This window comes from Nerophis ophidion, linkage group LG08, assembly GCF_033978795.1.
Source record: "Nerophis ophidion isolate RoL-2023_Sa linkage group LG08, RoL_Noph_v1.0, whole genome shotgun sequence".
NCBI classification, from domain to species: Eukaryota; Metazoa; Chordata; class Actinopteri; order Syngnathiformes; family Syngnathidae; genus Nerophis; species Nerophis ophidion.
Window position 1 is genome coordinate 8581392 of NC_084618.1, and position 23222 is coordinate 8604613.

General features: G+C 42.6%; 1 protein-coding gene and 1 long non-coding RNA gene across 2 annotated transcripts in view; one reads left to right on the plus strand and one right to left on the minus strand.

Annotated features, from left to right (window-relative positions):
• LOC133557273 (uncharacterized) overlaps positions 1-14112 on the plus strand; it is a 30583-nt gene extending 16471 nt beyond the window's left edge. Inside the window, exons 2-3 of the long non-coding RNA XR_009807738.1 lie at positions 3770-3933; positions 13918-14112. This is a non-coding gene — a long non-coding RNA (uncharacterized LOC133557273). The remainder of the gene's footprint in view (positions 1-3769; positions 3934-13917) is intronic.
• LOC133557271 (ankyrin-3-like) overlaps positions 1-23222 on the minus strand; it is a 156443-nt gene that overhangs the window by 59224 nt on the left and 73997 nt on the right. The window contains 7 exon segments of the mRNA XM_061907617.1: positions 428-552; positions 554-651; positions 3858-3892; positions 6839-6945; positions 7152-7196; positions 13975-14077; positions 19437-19560. Coding sequence (XP_061763601.1) covers positions 428-552; positions 554-651; positions 3858-3892; positions 6839-6945; positions 7152-7196; positions 13975-14077; positions 19437-19560 — 637 coding nt within the window.

The window sequence follows — 23222 nt, forward strand, 5'->3', positions numbered from 1 at the left end:
GGGGTCCCAGCTGGAGAACTGGACTAACCAGGCTCTCGCCTTCATTAAGAGCCGGCGGCTGTCTGGGAAGATGGAGCTTACTGCGGCCACCGCAAACACACACACACATTAGACACACACACACGACACACACATTAGACACACACACACACACTTGTGAGCTCGAGGGGGACAGACCAAGACTTTCTCGCACAAGACACCTTCCTAAAGTGGTCTTATTTACAGAGATGTCCACTCACAGCAGGCAGCCAATGAGGGGACAGTGGGCGGAGCTACAGCAGCAAGATCCATGTTGACTTTATATTGTTTCACAAAAGTTAGAAACAACGATGGCAAGGAAATGGCGGCGGCAGGAAGCGCGGGGGTAGGGGGGGAGGGGTTGGATGTGGTCAAACCCAAGCGGCGCCACCAAAGCATCGCGCCTTACCCTAGGAACTGAGCGCCGGCCGGGCCCACCTCCACCAGCCGGCTGGCCGGGCCCTCCCCCTCCACCATGGGGGGCGGCGACGCCAGCTTATGCCGCTTGACCAGGCGACAGGTGATGCGCGTGGGCCGCCGTGCACTTCCTGGGCGGGATGATGATGCGCATGCCGTTGTGGCGACTGCCCCGCATGGAGCCGCCCCGGGCGTCCACCATGAAGCTCACCAGGACCTGCGGCACAGGAAGTCAAACATGCGCTCACACGGCCAGATAAACAAACAACAACCCAGAATCCTCCAGTGTCGGCGACTGCTGTAGTTATGTGTGTTTTTTAAACGGAAAATTACATTTTACTTTTGTTATCCCAACATATCCAAACTACGGCCAGCGTATTATTATTTAAAAATAGTTTTTGTGGCCGTCTGGTGGCCAAGATAAGTGGCTCAAGTCAGTGGCTATTACTTGTTCAACAATCACAGCATTCACTTATATGACCCAATCGAAACAACCTCCCCTAGTCATGGTGCAGAAAGTCAAATTCAACAAAGATGGCGACACAACACATCCTGCTCATAAAACTTTGTGGATATTTAAAAAAACATTTCTTTTAAACTACACTCGTTTGAATCCTGATGAAAACCCTCACTTCTCCACACGTGTTCATGTTTTAGCTGTGTTAGCATTTTAGCTGTGTTAGCATGTTTGGTGCATTTTAGCTGCTGGATATTTCTGAGTGATTACAAAACTTGAAGGTCATCACAGAAGTAAACAAAGTAGGAGTTGAATTTTAATAAGCAATTACAATTATGATACATCCATGATTTATTATAATAATATATACTGTACATATTCATTTCCCCTCTCCTCTATTTCACATTTTATTCTGATTGTTTTTTCTCTATTCTGCTACTTTAGCCCGAAAAAAAAAACTGCTAATGTACTATTATCAGTAATATTTAGTGTTGTAACGAGGGTTGTATGATATCGCGGTACTAGTATAGTATCGTAGTACTAATGATATAAAAAAACTATACTATACTCTGCTTGAAAAGTACCCGTTGCCAATTTAAAAATAATACGCATTTCTACAGATGTGACGGCGCGTCGTCACGTGGAGCATGTATGGCAGTGCACACACACAGAGTACTTACAAGCAGACACAGTGTGTAGACAGAAAAGGGAGAATGGACACATTTTGGTGTAAAAAGTCAAGATAAAGGTGAAGTTTTAACACTGAAACACCCTCAGGAAGAGATGCTTTAACACATGGCTAGCTAGCTGGCGGCTAACGTCCATCCGCAGTGGTTTAGCTACTTCTAAATCACTAATCCTGGCCTCCATGGCGACAAATTATGACGCTTGGTTGGCATTCTGGTGATGCGGGTGCGTTCTCTCAATTATGCAGGCGGAATGGACACAGCGTGAAGGTAAGAACTGAAGACTTATTTATACTAAAGAACAAACTAAACACATAAATACTTGCACAAAGGCACTAGAGACAAACCAACAGAACTAGCATGTGAGCTAGAAAGAACAAAAGACGCTAGCATGTCAGCTAGGGAAATAAACAAACGAGGGAATAGCGTGGCAGCTAAAACACACCAAAATAGTCTTTACCACAAGCGGGGTTAGCGAGGTCACCTGTAGCATGAAATAGCAAATTAGACTGCGAGGACCAATGACAAAAAAGGGCAGGCATAAATACAGACAGAAATTAAGATGCAGGTGCGCGTCAAACACACAATGCAGGTGACACTAGTACGTAACTAGGCAACAGAACAAAACAGGAAGTGCCACCAGGAACTAAGGAAGTCAAATACTAAACCGGATGTGATAACAAAACAGTACAAAACCAGAAAATGACATGATCCGAGCCGCGGATCATGACGCAAATAAGGTAAGTTTCTTACAAGTATCATTATCACTGCAGGACAAGGAATAGCTAAACATGCTTCACTACACAGCGTAGGAAGATACAATAGATCACCGGCGTCACAATGTAAACAAACGCCATGGGTGGATCTACACCTGACATCCACTGTAATGATACCAAGTACAAGATCGTATTTAGTCAATACTACTATGATTACATGAATATTGTTTATCGTCACTAAATGTAATAATTCATATTATGTTTATAAAGTCAGTAAATATGTCCCTGGAGACATGAGGACTTTGAATATGACCAATGTATGATCCTGGAACTACTTGGTATCGACATGATCCATAGCTAAAAGTCTGGTATCATTGAAAACTAATGTCAAGTATGAAAAAAGAGAATTATTATATTTGAACAGAAGTGTAGATAGAACATGTTAGAACAGAAAACAGGGTGACACCTACCCTTTACATCAGTATTTCTTAAACATATTATTATTGGTTTATTAGGTATTATATTTTATTGTATGATCCTGGAACTACTTGGTATCGACATGATCCATACCTAAATGTGTGGTATCATCCAAAACTAATGTCAAGTATCAAAGAAGAGAAGAATAAGTGATTATTACATTTGAACAGAAGTGTAGATAGAACATGTTAAAACAGAAAACAGGACGACACCTACCCTTTTCATCAGTATTTCTTAAAGATATTATTGTTGGTTTATTAGGTATTATACTTTATTGTATGATCCTGGAACTACTTGATATCGACATGATCCATACCTAAATGTGTGGTATCATCCAAAACTAATGTCAAGTATCAAAGAAGAGAAGAATAAGTGATTATTACATTTGAACGGAAGTGTAGATAGAACATGTTAGAACAGGAAGTAAGCAGATATTAACAGTAAATGAACAAGTAGATGAATAATCCATTTTTACAGTTTGTCCCTCATAATGTGTATAAAATAATAGGTGTATAAATGACACAATATGTTACTAATTAGGAGTCTTTGTTTGTTTACTTCTTACTAAAAGACAAGTTGTCTAGTATGTTCAACATTTGATTGAAGGACTAAATGACAATAATAAACATATCTTTCATCTACACTAACATTGTTTTGTACAAATAAAGCTAATAATGACATTTTTTTAGGTGCCCTTTATTTATAAAAGTATGGAAATACATGTTGGTACCGGTACCAACATATTGGTATGGGTACCACCCTAGTACTTACACACACACACACACACACACACACACACACACACACACACACACACACACACACACACACACACACACACACACACACACACACACACACACACACACACACACACACACACACAACTACAGCACTCAGCTTTGGTCACATGTCAGGTTAGTGTGTAGCTGACCAACAACACAACAACACAATATACAAGTCATTCCACTTCATAAGTGTGTGTGTGTGTGTCAAAGACGCAAGCAGGAAGTGGGTGTTGGAGGTGAGGGTTAGTGATGTCACCCCAAAGAAGACAAAGAACAACATCAAGCACACCCGTGTGTCACCTGTTGTCGTACTGCGGGAGCGGAGAGGAAAAACTGCGGGATGGACGACAACACAACTGTGTCACATGACGTAGGTGAGTACATATAACCTGTAGGTTTATATATATATATATATATATATATACTCACCTACATGTTACTGTAACTGCATATCATTTGATGTTATTTATACTGTAGATGTATGAACTGAACATGTGCAAAAGCCAGAAGCAGTGAAGTTGTCACCTTGTGTAAATGCTAAATAAAATATACACTTATATTCAAGATATTTCATCTTCACACTGACAAACTTTGTCATTTTTTGCAATTATTAGCTCATTTGGAATTTGATGCCTGCAACATGTTTCAAAAAAGCTGGCAGAAGTGGCAAAAAAGAGTGAGGAAGTTGAGGAATGCTCTTATTTGCAACATGCCACAGGTGAGCAGGCTAATTGGGAACAGGTGGGTGCCATGATTGGCTCTAAAAGCAGCTTCCATGAAATGCTCACTTGTTCACAAACAAGGACGGGGCGAGGGTCACCACTTTGTCAACAAATGCCTGAGCAAATTGTTTAAGAACAACATTTCTCAACCATCTACGCGCCGTAATTTCATCAAAAGGTTAAGAGAATGTGGAGAAATCACTGATATTACACACCTTGGGTCCCTCAGGCATCAAAAAGCCACATCAGTGTGTAAAGGATATCACCACGAGGGCTCAGGAACACTTCAGAGAACCACTGTCAGTAACTACAGTTGGTCGCTACATCTGTAAGTGCAAGTTAAAACTCTACTATGCAAAGCCACAGCCATTTATCAACAACACCCAGAAACCTTTTCCCTGGGCCCTAGCTCATCTAAGACGGACAGACAAGTGTTCTGTGGTCTGACGAGTCCACATTTGAAATTGTTTTTGGAAACTGTGGACCAAAGAGGAAAAGAACCATCTGGGTAAAAGTGTTCTAGGCAGCATGTGTGATGGTATGGGGGTGTATTAGTGATTGTTGTATGGTGAAAGTGTTCTAGGCAGCATGTGTGATGGTATGGGGGTGTATTAGTGATTGTTGTATGGTGAAAGTGTTCTAGGCAGCATGTGTGATGGTATGGGGGTGTATTAGTGATTGTTGTAGGGTGAAAGTGTTCTAGTCAGCATGTGTGATGGTATGGGGGTGTATTAGTGATTGTTGTAGGGTGAAAGTGTTCTAGGCAGCATGTGTGATGGTATGGGGGTGTATTAGTGATTGTTGTAGGGTGAAAGTGTACTAGGCAGCATGTGTGATGGTATGGGGGTGTATTAGTGATTGTTGTAGGGTGAAAGTGTTCTAGGCAGCATGTGTGATGGTATGGGGGTGTATTAGTGATTGTTGTAGGGTGAAAGTGTTCTAGTCAGCATGTGTGATGGTATGGGGGTGTATTAGTGATTGTTGTATGGTGAAAGTGTTCTAGGCAGCATGTGTGATGGTATGGGGGTGTATTAGTGATTGTTGTAGGGTGAAAGTGTTCTAGCCAGCATGTGTGATGGTATGGGGGTGTATTAGTGATTGTTGTAGGGTGAAAGTGTTCTAGCCAGCATGTGTGATGGTATGGGGGTGTATTAGTGATTATTGTAGGGTGAAAGTGTTCTAGGCAGCATGTGTGATGGTATGGGGGTGTATTAGTGATTGTTGTATGGTGAAAGTGTTCTAGGCAGCATGTGTGATGGTATGGGGGTGTATTAGTGATTGTTGTAGGGTGAAAGTGTTCTAGTCAGCATGTGTGATGGTATGGGGGTGTATTAGTGATTGTTGTAGGGTGAAAGTGTTCTAGGCAGCATGTGTGATGGTATGGGGGTGTATTAGTGATTGTTGTAGGGTGAAAGTGTACTAGGCAGCATGTGTGATGGTATGGGGGTGTATTAGTGATTGTTGTAGGGTGAAAGTGTTCTAGTCAGCATGTGTGATGGTATGGGGGTGTATTAGTGATTATTGTAGGGTGAAAGTGTTCTAGGCAGCATGTGTGATGGTATGGGGGTGTATTAGTGATTGTTGTAGGGTGAAAGTGTTCTAGGCAGCATGTGTGATGGTATGGGGGTGTATTAGTGATTGTTGTAGGGTGAAAGTGTTCTAGGCAGCATGTGTGATGGTATGGGGGTGTATTAGTAATTGTTGTAGGGTGAAAGTGTTCTAGTCAGCATGTGTGATGGTATGGGGGTGTATTAGTGATTATTGTAGGGTGAAAGTGTTCTAGGCAGCATGTGTGATGGTATGGGGGTGTATTAGTGATTGTTGTAGGGTGAAAGTGTTCTAGGCAGCATGTGTGATGGTATGGGGGTGTATTAGTGATTGTTGTAGGGTGAAAGTGTTCTAGGCAGCATGTGTGATGGTATGGGGGTGTATTAGTGATTGTTGTAGGGTGAAAGTGTTCTAGGCAGCATGTGTGATGGTATGGGGGTGTATTAGTGATTGTTGTAGGGTGAAAGTGTTCTAGGCAGCATGTGTGATGGTATGGGGGTGTATTAGTGATTGTTGTAGGGTAAAAGTGTTCTAGGCAGCATGTGTGATGGTATGGGGGTGTATTAGTGATTGTTGTAGGGTGAAAGTGTTCTAGGCAGCATGTGTGATGGTATGGGGGTGTATTAGTGGCCAAGGCATGGCTAACTTACACATCTGTGAAGGCACCATTAATGCTGAAAGGTACATACAGCTTTTGGAGCAACATATGTTGTTATCATGGACGCCCCTGCTTATTTCAGGAAGACGATGCCATCTTTTATAGTAAAAAAGTGCGGGTACTAGACTGGCCTGCCTGTAGTCTAGACATTGAAAACGTGTGCAAGTTATTTAGCATTTACACAACCTGACTACTTCACTGCTTTTGTAGTTTATATATATATATATATATATATATATATATATATATATATATATATGTATATATATATATATATATATATATATATATATATATATATATATATATACATATATATATACATATATAGATGGAAGATTGTTGACTTACCCCGAGTGGACTGGTGAGGAGACCATGTTGATGTTGTCCATGGCGTCTGGCGTCCAGCTGTACCTCCTCAAGGAGTCCTGGTCCTGGTCTTTGGCCGCCGCCAAGAGCTGGCGAGGAGACAGGAAGTGGCATGCAGCGCACAGGAAGTAGCATCAGTGATGTCAACATAAGTATTGCACTCACAACAACAACAAGAACAACAACAAGGGACATAAATCAGGATTCAGTGCAGCATGTGTCCTTCAAAGGTGTTTGTGAAGGTCACACATGGAGCAGTGAACTATGAGAAAAGTCATCATGCCAGCAGGTCTACCTTGTTGTGGTCTTCTGCCCTCAATGACCTTTCCTTACAGAGCATCTGCAGCACACACAAACACCTCGTTTGTATACAAACTTTCTTATTCTTGTCCTACACTCAACTATATACTGTCATGTGATACACTAAAGGGGTCCTCATAGTGATACACTACAGGGGTCCTCATAGTGATACACTAAAGGGGTCCTCACCTTCTGTATTACAGTATGTTGTGTTTACGTCCACACCATTATTGACCGTAGGGCTGTCCCCATCCCATATCGGTCCGATACGCATCAGATGATATCAACTTTGAAGTAAGCTACAGATTAAACACTGATGAATTAGTAGTGAATGTGTGGCACACTCACTAGCTGTACTAACACTGCACTCATACTGTGTTGGTGTTTCATAATGGCTAAAATAAAATTAAAGCTGCATGCAGCGTTGGTCGGGCCCGCCTTTGGCTGCTGCCCCCGCGACCCGAACCCGGATAAGCGGTAGAAGCATGGATAGTAGCTACTATCATTATAGGGTATTGTGTGTAGAATTTTGAGGACAAAAAAGATGTAATTCCATTTCACATTGTCATTGTCTACTGTTAGTCCTAAGTGGCCCAATTCTTTTGTCCAGTGGTAGCCATAAGTGTCCCAATACTTTTGCCTAGTGTTAGTCCTAAGTGTCCCAATACTTTTATCCAGTGGTAGTTCTAAGTGTCCCAATACTTTTGTCCAGTGGTAGTAGCCATCTTGAGACAACAGGAGCGCAGCGACATCAGCGCAGTTGATCTTTGAAGGGTCATAAAATCAAAACCGGAGCACTTATCAAAACTCTTTCAATAATTTTTAATCAGAAGGGTTCAAAGTCTCTCCTGTGCGAGTTTGAAGCCGAAACAACAAACGGGCTCAGAGGAGATAACGTTTGAAGAAAGGTGACGGGGTTTTACAAAACTTTTGTTTTGAAGGGGTAATTGGCAACTTCCTGTGGATTTTTGCCGAAGGATGTCAATTATTAAAATGTAGGTCTAAGTGAGACCTACATAGAAGTTTTTGTTTCATGTCCCTCCGACATTTCTACCGGAAGTTACAAGCAGTTTTGTTTGTGTTTTCTTCCCAGGAGCAGTTTTTTCTGTGTTATATTCAAAATTGCGCTAGAGCGCAAATTTGAGTTTTGGGGTTTTTTTTTTTTTTACTAGATTGCAATTTTCGCCAGTCCTGATATGTGTGCCAAGTTTGGTGACTTTTGAAGCATTTTAAAGGGGTCAAATTACAGTGCAAAGAGGCAAAAATTGCATTTTTTGTTACGGTTCAGACCCCTGCCAGCGCCGCTCGTCCATCTGTGCGCCACTCGGGGCACGCCCACGGGCGCACACATCCAGGAACGAGCCGCGCGCGTCCCCGCCCTGCAGCAGCTGCCAGCTGCAATCAGTCACCTGCAAACTTCACACCTGATGGTAATGACGGAGCTGCCTTTATAGACCTGGACAACCTGCCATCACTGGCCGGATTATAGCCATCTGTACCTGAGTAAGCATCCTGTGTCTGGCTTCCATCCCACGTACTCGCTCTTCCCCTGCGACTTCCGTGTTTCTGTTGTCTGATGCTCTTGTTGTCTTCCCGCAGCTCTTCCCGTGTTTCTCCTGGATCCCCTGTTGTTCCCCTTGCCCCCCGGACTGCCTTTTGGATTCTCGACCTCCCGCTTGGACACGTTTTCCCACGGACTTCCGCGTTACTTCACTTCCGTCAACATTTTGGTAAGACATCCTTCAGCTAATCTACACACATAGCCTTACACCATACACACTTGAGTTTTGATCAGACTTCATTTCCTTGGTTTATTCATTAGCAGTATTAGTATTATTATTATTATTATTAGTAGTACTACAGATGTATGTATATATTTACTATATATAATAAATCTTTGGAGATACTGCCACCTGGTGTTCGTTTGCCGTCACCTCCCTTTTAGTCAAACATAACAGTATAATCCGGCCAATTGATTAGGGACCTGACGGCCGAGTACCTTAGCCCTGCCCCAGTGACTTTCGTTCAGCCCCCCCTGAATTTTTTTTCTTTCTCCTCCTCTTCTCCCATTCACTGTCTTTTTCTTTTTTCTTTTTTGCTCCACACGGGAGGATTTGTCTTGTCCCGTCAACATGTCTTGGAAGGGGATGTTCAGTAGCAATATTAGCAAAGAGGAATTTTCTCGTCGCCTGGACACCCTCTTCCCACCCTTAGAGACTGTTCCTCAGTCTGCAGGAAGCGTCTGGCATCCAATTTTGGAGGGGGGGGATAGTACTGGTGGCTGTGCTGGTGTGGCGGCGCAGTGGCACCCAGACAGGCTACCCCCTGCCAAACTAATTCCACCTGTCTTCCGCTTTTCTCAGCCACAGCCACCAGTTCCCTGGCTAGCCTCCGAACTAGCACCAGTTCCCTGGCTAGCGACCGAGCTAGCTCCAGTCCCCAGACTAGCCTCTGAGCTGGCACCAGTCCCCAGGTTAGCGCCCGAACTAGCACCAGCCCCACAGCTAGCCTCCGAGCTAGCGTCTGTCCCCGAGCTAGCCCCTGAGTTAGCACCAGCCCCACAGTTAGCCCCCGAGCTAGCGACAGTCCCCGAGCTAGCCTCCAAGCTAGCGGCAGTACCCGAGCTAGCAGCAGTACCCAAGCTAGCGGTAGTCTCCGAGCTAGCCTCCGAGCTAACGGCAGTCCCTGAGCTAGCACCCGAACTAGTGCCAGCCCCAAGGCTGAACCCCTCGTTTCCACCAGCTCCCTGGCTGGTCCCTGTGTCCCCACCAGCTCCCAGGCTGGCCTCGACCTCTGCCCCTCGGCCTGTAGCGCCGACTTCAGTACATCGGCCAGCTCCTCAGCTGCCCTCCTCGTCTTTGGCTTTGACATCTGCTGCTTCCACGCCGCAGATGACATCCGCTGCCTTCACGCCGCCGTCTTCCTATGCCTCTACGCTTCAGACATCACCTCCTCGTTTCTGGCGAGACTCACCATGGCGTCACTCGCGTCCGCCTCCACGACTTCCAAGATGGTGCCCGTTCCTTGGTTGCCCGCCTCGCCGGCGTCAGCTGCATTCTACTCGCCGTCGCCACCAGACTCGTCCCCGGTGGATTCGGGGACACTTGGGCTGGCGACCCACCACCAGTTCGCCCCTCCGCCCTCCCTTGACTTTTGTTCCTGTGCTCTTGGTGTTTCGACCTGTGGGACATCTGGAAGCTGTCCATAAGAAGGGGGGTACTGTTACGGTTCAGACCCCTGCCAGCGCCGCTCGTCCATCTGTGCGCCACTCGGGGCACGCCCACGGGCGCACACATCCAGGAACGAGCCGCGCGCGTCCCCGCCCTGCAGCAGCTGCCAGCTGCAATCAGTCACCTGCAAACTTCACACCTGATGGTAATGACGGAGCTGCCTTTATAGACCTGGACAACCTGCCATCACTGGCCGGATTATAGCCATCTGTACCTGAGTAAGCATCCTGTGTCTGGCTTCCATCCCACGTACTCGCTCTTCCCCTGCGACTTCCGTGTTTCTGTTGTCTGATGCTCTTGTTGTCTTCCCGCAGCTCTTCCCGTGTTTCTCCTGGATCCCCTGTTGTTCCCCTTGCCCCCCGGACTGCCTTTTGGATTCTCGACCTCCCGCTTGGACACGTTTTCCCACGGACTTCCGCGTTACTTCACTTCCGTCAACATTTTGGTAAGACATCCTTCAGCTAATCTACACACATAGCCTTACACCATACACACTTGAGTTTTGATCAGACTTCATTTCCTTGGTTTATTCATTAGCAGTATTAGTATTATTATTATTATTATTAGTAGTACTACAGATTTATGTATATATTTACTATATATAATAAATCTTTGGAGATACTGCCACCTGGTGTTCGTTTGCCGTCACCTCCCTTTTAGTCAAACATAACATTTTTTAGGCAAATTTTGCTTCGGAAGGGTTTTTGCAAAATTTCTGTAGATTTTTGCCCTAGAAGATACAATTATGAAATCTAGGTCTAAGTCAGCCCTACATAGAGGTTTTTGTTTCATGTCTCTACGACATTCCTAATTGAAGTTACAAGCAATCTTTTTTTTTTCCTAGAGGGCGCTGGAGAGCAATTTAGATTTTTGGGGTTTGGTTGTTTAATAAGTTGGGAAGGTTGGCCAGACCGATGTGTGTGTCAAATTTGGTGAGTTTTGAAGCATGTTAAGGGGGTCAAATTAGGGTGCGAAGGTGCGGAATAATAATAAAGAAAGAATAAAACGCATGAAAAACAATAGGTCCTTTGGCCATGCGGGCCCTAATAATGCAAGTGGCTGTGCAGAAAGGAATACTAAGAGTGCAAAGAGCCAAATAGTAAAGATGTATCTTATTTAGGATAGACAAGTACTTGTAAAAGTACAATTGTGGGATGATTACTTAGGTGCCAACATACCAGACATGACCTGCTCCTTAAAGAAAATATTTATTGGCTTTTAATCTGTATTGACGCTAAAGCAGCTAGCATAGAATGTCAGCATGCCAGTGTTAGCTCATCGTCGTAGGAACAGCTAACATGCTCGTTTTGGGTTTAAATGATCAAAATGAGCTCAAATGCTACTACGAAACATTTTCATGCTAATGTTAGCATGCTAACAAGTGACCAGATAAGATGCGTCTTAGATGGTGCAGTTATTTTTGAGTTATATACAAATGAACTTAGTAAAAAATGCAAGCATTAAATTTTAGCATGCTATTGTTAGCACAACGTAGGAAAAGTTAGCATAAATCTAGGACGGCGCCAACCATCAAAAGCCAGCATTTGTAGGTCCAAACAAGTAAAGTTAGCAACGTAGCTGCTAGTGCTGCTAATGCTAACTCACCGCTAGTACTGCTAATGCTAATGTAGCCTAATGCTGCTTTAAGCTTGGTGCTCTATTCTGAGGTATGGAAGACGAAACTGGTAGAAACACGGGATTTTAAGTGGTTTTTGGTGCAAAATGAACGACTCATCTTACAAACTACGAAACCAGGGAAGTTGTCAGCTTGTGTAAATGCTAAATAAAAAGAAAATACAACAAATCCTTTTCAACTTATATTCAATTAAATAGACTGCAAAGACAAGATATTTCATCTTCACACTGACAAACTTTGCTATTTTTTGCTAATAATCATGTACCTGCACTCTTTTACTACGAAGGCACGCTGTTGTAACACCTGGCTTGGCATCGTCTTGCTGAAATAAGCAGGGGCGTCCGTGATAACATTGCTTGGATGGCTCCAAAAGCTGTATGTAGCTTTCAGCATTAATGGTGCCTTCACAGATGTGTAAGTTACCCATGCCTTGGCCACTAATACACCCCCATACCATCACACATGCTGCCTAGAACACTTTCACCCTACAACAATCATTAATACACCCCCATACCATCACACATGCTGCCTAGAACACTTTCACCCTACAACAATCATTAATACACCCCCATACCATCACACATGCTGCCTAGAACACTTTCACCCTACAACAATCACTAATACACCCCCATACCATCACACATGCTGCCTAGAACACTTTCACCCTACAACAATCATTAATACACCCCCATACCATCACACATGCTGCCTAGAACACTTTCACCCTACAACAATCACTAATACACCCCCATACCATCACACATGCTGCCTAGAACACTTTCACCCTACAACAATCATTAATACACCCCCATACCATCACACATGCTGCCTAGAACACTTTCACCCTACAACAATCACTAATACACCCCCATACCATCACACATGCTGCCTAGAACAGTTTCACCCTACAACAATCACTAATACACCCCCATACCATCACACATGCTGCCTAGAACACTTTCCCCCTAGAACAGTCCCCATGCTTCTTTGTTCCGGAGGACAGCACGTCCACAGTTTCTCGTCAGACCACAGAACACTTTCCCACTTTGCATCAGTTCATGTTGGATGAGCTAGGGTCCAGCCAAGCATTTCTGGGTGTTGTTGATAAATGGCTGTGGCTTTGCATAGTAGAGTTTTAACTTGCACTTAGAGATGTCGCGACCAACTGTAGTTACTGACAGTGGTTTTCTGAAGTGTTCTTGAGACCATGTGGTGATATCCTTTACACACTGATGTGGCTTTTTGATGCAGTACCGCCCGAGGGATCCAAAGTGTGTAATATCATGGCTTATGTGCAGTGATTTCTCCACATTCTCTCGACCTTTTGATGGTGAAATCCCTAAATTCCTTGTTGAGAAATGTTGTTGTTCAACAATTAGCTCAAGCATTTGTTGACAAAGTGGTGACCCTCACCCCGTCCTTGTTTGTGAACGAGTGAGCATTTCACGGAAGCTGCTTTTATAGCCAATCATGGCACCCACCTGTTCCCAATTAGCCTGTTCACCTGTGGGATGTTCCAAATAAGAGCATTCCTCAACTTTCTCACTCTTCTTTGCCACTTGTGCCAACTTTTTTTAAACATGCTGCAGCCATCAAATTCCAAATGAGCTAATAATTGCAAAAAATAACAAAGTTTTCCAGTTCCAATGTTAAATATTTAGTCTTTGCAGTCTATCCGTCCATTTTCTACCGTTCATTCCCTTTGGGGTCGCACGGTGCACTTGTGTCTATCTCAGCTACAATTGGGCAGAAGGCAGGGTACACCCTGGACAAGTCGCCACATCATCGCAGTGCAGTCTATTCAATTGAATATAAGTTGAAAAGGATTTGTTGCATTCTCTGTTTATTTAGCATTTACACAAGCTGACAACTTCACTGCTTTTGGGCTTTTGTAGTTCCGGTTTAAGGCGTAAGACTGGAATGTTCCAGAAGGAGGATGTGGAGGTACGTACCAAGTCCCTGCTGGGTGCCAATATCTCCTCGATCATCATGCTGTCCCGCGTGAAGGAGCTGCGGTTGAGAGTGTTGGACCTATCAGAACTGAAGGAACGCAGGCTTGGTGCAGGTCACGCGTTACCATGACAACAATGATGAGGGCGGGGGGAGGGGGAAGGAGGGGGGGGTGGTACAGGAGAGGTGAACAGAAAAAAACAAAAACAAAAACATTAAATGCATGCAGCTTCCAGGAACCAGAACCAGCAGAACTCAGACCTGACACAAGTTCTTAGCCCCCCCCAAAGACAGAATAGTCCCAAAGTGCACAAAGACAGGAAGCACTCATTGGGAGACCTGGGTCAGGTTGCCTTGGCAACAGGCTGCACGACTGCTTGTATCGCACATGATATCACACACAACTAAACAGGCTGTCAGACTGCTTGTATCGCACATGATATCACACACAACTAAACAGGCTGTCAGACTGCTTGTATCGCACATGATATCACACACAAGTAAACAGGCTGCAGGACTGTTTGTATCACACATGATATCACACACAAGTAAACAGGCTGTCAGACTACTTGTTTCGCACATGATATCACACACAAGTAAACAGGCTGTCAGACTGCTTGTATCACACATGATATCACACCCAACTAAACAGGCTGTCAGACTGCTTGTATCGCACATGATATCACACACAAGTAAATAAGCTTCCGGACTGCTTGTATCGCACATGATATCACACACAAGTAAACAGGCTGTCAGACTACTTGTTTCGCACATGATATCACACACAAGTAAACAGGCTGTCAGACTGCTTGTATCGCACATGATATCACACACAAGTAAACAGGCTGCAAGACTGTTTGTATCACACATGATATCACACACAAGTAAACAGGCTGTCAGACTACTTGTTTCGCACATGATATCACACACAAGTAAACAGGCTGTCAGACTGCTTGTATCGCACATGATATCACACACAAGTAAATAAGCTTCCGGACTGCTTGTATCGCACATGATATCACACACAAGTAAACACGCTGCGTGGCTGCTTGTATCGCACATGATATCACACACAAGTAAACACGCTGCGTGGCTGCTTGTATTGCACATGATATCACACACAACTAAACAGGCTGTCAGACTGCTTGTATCGCACATGATATCACACACAAGTAAACAGGCTGCAGGACTGTTTGTATCACACATGATATCACACACAAGTAAACAGGCTGTCAGACTACTTGTTTCGCACATGATATCACACACAAGTAAACAGGCTGTCAGACTGCTTGTATCACACATGATATCACACACAACTAAACAGGCTGTCAGACTGCTTGTATCGCACATGATATCACACACAAGTAAATAAGCTTCTGGACTGCTTGTATCGCACATGATATCACACACAAGTAAACAGGCTGCGTGGCTGCTTGTATCGCACATGATATCACACACAAGTAAACACGCTGCGTGGCTGCTTGTATTGCACATGATATCACACACAAGTAAACACGCTGCGTGGCTGCTTGTATCGCACATGATGTCACACACAAGTAAACACGCTGCGTGGCTGCTTGTATCGCACATGATGTCACACACAAGTAAACAAGCTTCCAGGCTGATTTTATCACACGACATCACAGACAAATAAAAACACTGATGACTGCTTGTACCACACATGATATCACACACAAGTAAACACTCTGCAATACAGCTTGTATTGCACATGATATCACACACAAGTAAACACTCTAGGACTGCTTGTATCACACATGATATCACACACAAGTAAATAAGCTTCCGGACTGCTTGTATCGCACATGATATCACACACAAGTAAACAAGCTTCCAGGCTGATTTTATCGCACATGATATCACACACAAGTAAATAAGCTTCCAGACTGCTTGTATCGCACATGATATCACACACAAGTAAACATGCTGCATTACTGCTCGTATCGCACATGATATCACACACAAGTAAAAAAGCTGCCGGGCTGATTGTATCACACATGATATCACACACAAGTAAACACGCTCCCAGTCTGCTCGTATCGCACATGACATCACACACAAGTAAACAAGCTGCCGGGCTGATTGTATCACCCATGATATCACACACAAGTAAACAAGCTGCCGGGCTGATTGTATCACCCATGATATCACACACAAGTAAACACGCTGCGTGGCTGCTCGTATCGCACATGATATCACACACACAAGTAAACAAGCTGCCAGGCTTGCTCGTCTTGCACATGATATCACACACAAGTAAACGCGCTGCTGGACAGCTTGTATCGCACGAGATATCACACACAAGTCAACGCGTTGCTGGACAGCTTGTATCGCACGTGATATCACACACAAGTCAACGCGTTGCTGGACAGCTTGTATCGCACGTGATGTCACACACAAGTCAACACGCTGCAGGACTGCTTGTATCGCACATGATATCACAAAAGTAAAGCGGCTGACAGACTGCTTGTATCGCCCATGATATCACACACAAGTAAACGGGCTGCGCGTATCGTACATGGTATCACACACAAGTAAACACGCTGCCGGGTTGCTTCTATTGCACATGATATCACACATTTTACATGCAAGCTGATATCATCCGATTCTGTTTTTTTGAGGACCAGTATCCGGTACTTTGGTGCAAGATAGTGTACCTAATGAAGTGTCCGTCAGGAAGCGCACTTCAAAAATAAAACTTAATGTTATTTGTGCTTTCATGACGCGCACAAAGACACAACTTCCTTATATGGGCATAAGAACTTCCTAATCTTGGCATAACAATGTCCTTATTTGGGTTATAACAACGTCCTTATTTGGGCATAACAACTTCCTTATTTGGGTTATAACAACGTCCTTATTTGGGCATAACAAGGTCCTTATTTGGGCACAACAACTTCCTAATTTGGGCATAACAACGTCCTTATTTGGGCATAACAACTTCCTTATTTGGGCACAACAAGGTCCTTATTTGGACACAAAGAGGTCCTTATTTGGGCAGAACGACCTTATTTGGGCAGAACAGGGTTCAGGTCCCCGGAAGCTCGTGAAAGAAAGCAAAAAGACATCACAGGAAGACCACTGGTCCGTCAGGAAGTTAGTCAGGTGGCAGCAGGAAGTTATGACATCATCCGTAAGGGGAGGGGGGAGGTACGGGGGCGGGGCCTTACTTACCTGACTTTGGGACTTAATGAGGAGAGAAGAAGAGAGAAAGGAGGATGGAACACAGGAGGAGAAGGGAGGAGCCAATGGAGAGACATTGCATGATGCATTCAACAACACTGGGAATTCCCAGAATCACAAGTGAAAAAACAGAATGGTGGTCAGCCATCTTTTCTTTTCTTTTTTTTTTTTTACTTTTGATTGGCACACTTTTAGGTCAAAGGTTGGACCTTTAAAATTTGGTATTTGTACTTTCCCAGCATCCTTGAACACAACATAACTAAACTCATTCAAATGAACTTTTCACCCCTTTGCTTCCTGGTCTCTCTCTCTCTCTCTCTCTCTCTCACACACACACACACACACACACACACACACACACACACACACACACACACACACACACACACACACACACACACACACACACACACACACACACACACACACACACACACACACACACACACACACACACACACACGCAGTGCTCAGGGCTATGGAATATCGAACATGTTTCTAATTTCCTGTGGTTCGCTGGACAAGTGTGTCACTTCTCAGACATGCAGCGACACAAACACACACACACACACACAGACACACACACACACACACACACACACACACACACACACACACACACACACACACACACCACCAATTGCATAAGAGTCGATATTGACATTTACTTCAACATGGTTATCAGAAAAGTGATTCCACTACAAATAATATTTACATGTGATGATGTAAAAGGATTTAATGCTAATGAGTTAATGTACTTGATTATACATTATTCAAAAGTGTTACATTATCAAAAATTGTTACTTTATTCATAATTGTGATATTATTCAAAAGTGTTACATTATTCACATTTTTTACATGATTCAAAATTGTCACATTATTAAAAATTGTTACATTATTGAAAAGTGTTACATTATTGAAAAATATTACAGTATTCAAATTGCCAACATTTTTCAGACATCTTGCATGATTCATAAGTGTTACATTATTGAAGTGCTACATTATTCAAAATTGTTACAGTTTTCAAAAGTGTTACATTTTTCAAAATTGTTACATTGTTCAAAAGTGTAACATTAATTAAAAGTGTTATATTATTTGAAATTGTTAAATTATTCAAGTGTGACATTATTTGAAATAGTCAAATTATTCAAAAGTGTTATATTATTTAAAAGTGTTACATTATTTAAGAGTTACATTCTTCGAAATGGTTGCACCATTCAAAATTGTTACATTATTCAAAATTGTTACAATATTCAAAAGTGTTACATTATTCAAAAGTATTACATTAATCAAGTGCGACATTACTCAAAATTGTTACATTATTTAAAAGTGTTACATTATTAAATGTTTTTACATTATTAAAAAGTGTTAAATTATTCAAAAGTGTTACATTTTTCACAATTGTTACATTATTCAAAAGTGTTACATTATTAAATGTTTTTACATTATTCAAAAGTGTTAAATTATTCAAAAGTGTTACATTTTTCACAATTGTTACATTATTCAAAAGTGTTACATTATTAAATGTTTTTACATTATTCAAAAGTGTTAAATTATAATCAAGTGCGACATTACTCAAAATTGTTACATTATTCAAAAGTGTTAAATTATTAAATGTTTTTACATTATTCAAAAATGTTAAATTATTCATAAGTGTTACATTTTTCACAATTGTTACATTATTCAAAAGTGTTATATTATTAAATGTTTTTACATTATTCAAAAGTGTTAAATTATTAAATGTTTTTACATTATTCAAAAGTGTTAAATTATTCAAAAGTGTTACATTTTTCACAATTGTTACATTATTCAAAAGTGTTACATTATTAAATGTTATTACATTATTCAAAAGTGTTACATTTTTCACAATTGTTACATTATTCAAAAGTGTTACATTATTAAATGTTTTTACATTATTCAAAAGTGTTACATTTTTCACAATCGTTACATTATTCAAAAGTGTGACATTTTTTAAAAGTATTAAATTATTCAATAGTGTTAAACTATTCAAAAGTGAAACATTTTTTTATAATTGTTAGAATTCAAAAGTGCAACAATTATTAAAATGGTTGAATTTTTCAAAAGTGTTACATTTTTCAATTTCTTTACATTATTCAAAAGTGTAACATTTATTAAAATTGTTACATTTTTCAAAATTGTTACATTTTCCAAAATAGTTTTATGATCAAAAAGTGTTGCGTTCAAGGACCTGATGAACTGAGTGTCCCTAATGAGGGCGGACAAAAGACGGCGGGCGTCCTACCTCTGCGAGCGAGCGCCCACACTGAAGCCCATGTAGCCCTCCTGGGGCAGAGAGTCGTCGCCCAGCTCCCGCAGGTCCTGGGGGGCCAGGTACTTGTCCGTGTCCCCCGTCATGGCGTCCTCACCTGGGCCACACAAACATGGAGAGAGAGAGAGAGAGAGAGAGAGAGAGAGAGAGAGAGAGAGAGAGAGACGAGTATGAATGGCCGACGAGGACGTCCGAGGTCTTGTGGTGACGTCACCACTGAGGGACGGAGAAGAAGGAGTCCACACCTCCAGCAAACTACTAGAAAAGTACTTTAGGAAGTAGTCAACTACTAGCTTAGTCATTTAGGAGAAGATGAGCTGCAGCAGAGGGGGAGGAGTCAGAAGACAAGTGCATGCAGGAAGAGAAGCCATGGGCAGAGAAAGAATGAAAGGGGGGACGCCATTCCAACCCCCCTGACCCCACCCCCCCCTGTCACTGCTGCACCTCCCCCTTCAACTTGCATCTGCTGACGTTCCAGGACATTCCGCCACAACTCACCTCCAACTTTCTTCATTCGGCCAGCTCACACTTTTGAAACACACTTTTTAGGAGGGGGGGGGGGGGGGGGGGGGCACTGTTACGCACCCTGCCTGCACCGCCTGTCCCTTGCAGCCCTTAGGGGGGGGGCACTGTTACGCACCCCGCCTGCACCGCCTGTCCCTCGCAGCCCAGCTCCAGCACGCAAACAGATCTGCTTTCTGCCGCCTCCCCTCCCTGCCACCGGATAATCCAGTGTGTGTGTGTGTGTGTGTGTGTGTGTGTGTGTGTGTGTGTGTGTGTGTGTGTGTGTGTGTGTGTGTGGGCCACAAATAGCAGACAGTGTGCGACTCACGCTAAAGTTGATTAAGTCTGCCGGTAACTAACTTGCTTCATAAAGTGCGGTGTATTTATATACACACACGCACACACACACACTCAAACACACACACACACACAAACACACACACACACACACTAGAGTTGGGACATGTACTGCTAATAAAGTACTTATCAATCTAAAAAAGGTACTTTTTCCCCCATAGCCGTGATGTCGCGCCATGCGGACGTTGCCGGTAATATGAGGTGAGATGCATGTGAGTCAACACACACACACATATCACTTACAAGCAGAGACAGTGTAGAGACAGGAGATGGAGAACGGGCATACTTGGGCTTTTAAAATCAACGATAGGTGGAGCTAAACTTTTTGACTTGTGGGGCCGCATTGGGCTAATATATATATATATTTATATATACATCAATATTTGTGTCTACATATATGACTCAATGCAAACAACCTACCCTAGTCATGCTGCAATAAAAAAAACACACCAACCGAAAAAAACCAACCAACACAAAATGTCAACACACGATACTGAGATGCAGACGGGAACTCGGGAGGCAAGGTGCAGGTAAGACAATGATTTATTCTTCTGAGTTAGGCGGGTAACGCATATAAACAGAAAGGCGCGTCGCTAGCACAGGGAGCTATGAGGAAGCAGAGCACAGGAAGAAGAATCAAAGGCAAGGATCACAAAGGTAAATGTTGCAAGAAGCAAATAAGACAGCCAGGAATAAGTAGCTCTCTGATTAGTGCCCGGGGGGGCAGGTGAGCCCCCCAAACACTAATCAGAGGCAGGTAAAACTAATCAGTACCCATGGCAACCAAAAACACACACACCCAGGGGTGCTGAAAAAGGAAGTGAGGGAGTCAAAAAGTAAACAAAGCATGACCCGGGCCACGGATCATGACAGGGTTTGAATGTGAATGTTTGACAGTGTTTTAGAACATCCACTAAGTTCAGTGAGCAGTGTTATGTGTTGACATTTTTTTTTTCAGCCTGACTAGGGAAGGTTGTTTGCATCGGGTTATATAAGTGAATGCCGTGCATTCAGAGCACAAATGACAATAAACAGTTCCTATTCTCAATTCAGACTGTTACTACGTCGACATTTTTCAACCAATTCCAAAAATGCCAACACCAGCCACCTTGATATCATCCAGGACAATTGTGCTAGTATCAATATTTTGAATGGACGTACTCACAGTTCTACAATGCACTACATTCTCAACATTTTGCACCATTTTTAAACCCAATGCCGACCTTTCAACCATCCGCCCACTCTCCTCTTCACATGAATCTAAATAAATGATAAATGGGTTGTACTTGTATAGCGCTTTTCTACCTTCAAGGTACTCAAAGCGCTTTGACACTACTTCCACATTTACCCATTCACACACACATTCACACACTGATGGAGGGAGCTGCCATGCAAGGCGCCAACCAGCACCCATCAGGGGCAAGGGTGAAGTGTCTTGCTCAGGACACAACGGACGTGACGAGGTTGGTACTAGGTGGGATTTGAACCAGGGACCCTCGGGTTGCGCACGGCCACTCTGCCACTGCGCCACGCCGTCCCTTTTCATTTTGAAAGGGAAAAATGTCCCTGAAAATTGTGAATTTTTGGAAATCCGGGATTTTTTTTTATTTTTGAAGTAGAGCACACAATTTTGAACAGGCTGATTATCATGGAGTTGGAACAGTTCCAATCAGATGCAAAATGTGGGAAATGTGGAACTTTGAACAGATTTTCCATTGTTTTTAATGGGAATTTCGGGAAAAGCGGGATTTTTTTTGAAAATGTTAAAAGACCTGAATGTTCTGAATGAGTAGAAATTTTTCAAATTGGTCGAGAAATGTTGAAGTAGCAACGTTTTTAATTGAGAAATGGTATTACGGAATTCCTGGAACGTTGGGAAAATCTGGAAATGTTGTCGTCTGAAAAAAAACGGTGTTTTGTCCTGATTAAGAGGAATGTTTGGACTGTGGAACCGTTGAAGTGGGTTGGAAAATGTGGAAGTTGTCCACAGAAAAAAAGGTTTGAAGAAACGGGAATTCCTGGAATTTTTTGAAACCTGGAAAAATTATTGAATTTCCAGGATGAGTTGAATGTGTTGAAGGTGGAATAGTTTGTATCGGTTGAAAAATGTGGGAATTATTGAAGGTTTAAAAATGGACAATTCATTTTCGAAAGGTAAAAATGTCCCTGAAAATTGTGAATTTTTGGAAATCCGGGATTTTTTTTATATTTTTGAAGTAGAGCACACATTTTTGAACAGGCTGATTATCATGGAGTTGGAACAGTTCCAATCAGATGCAAAATGTGGGAAATGTGGAACTTTGAACATAGTTTCCATTGTTTTTAATTGGAATTTCGGGAAAAGCGGGATTTTTTTTGAAAATGTTAAAAGACCTGAATGTTCTGAATGAGTAGAAATTTTTCAAATTGGTCGAGAAATGTTGAAGTAGCAACGTTTTTAATTGAGAAATGGTATTACGGAATTCCTGGAACGTTGGGAAAATCTGGAAATGTTGTCGTCTGAAAAAAAACGGTGTTTTGTCCTGATTAAGAGGAATGTTTGGACTGTGGAACGGTTGAAGTGGGTTGGAAAATGTGGAAGTTGTCCACAGAAAAAAAGGTTTGAAGAAACGGGAATTCCTGGAATTTTTTGAAACCTGGAAAAATTATTGAATTTCCAGGATGAGTTGAATGTGTTGAAGGTGGAATAGTTTGTATCGGTTGAAAAATGTGGGAATTATTGAAGGTTTAAAAATGGACAATTCATTTTCGAAAGGTAAAAATGTCCCTATAATTGTGAATTTTTGGAAATCCGGGAATTTTTTTTTAAATTTTTGAAGTAGAGCACACATTTTTGAACAGGCTGATTATCATGGAGTTGGAACAGTTCGAATCAGATGCAAAATGTGGGAAATGTGG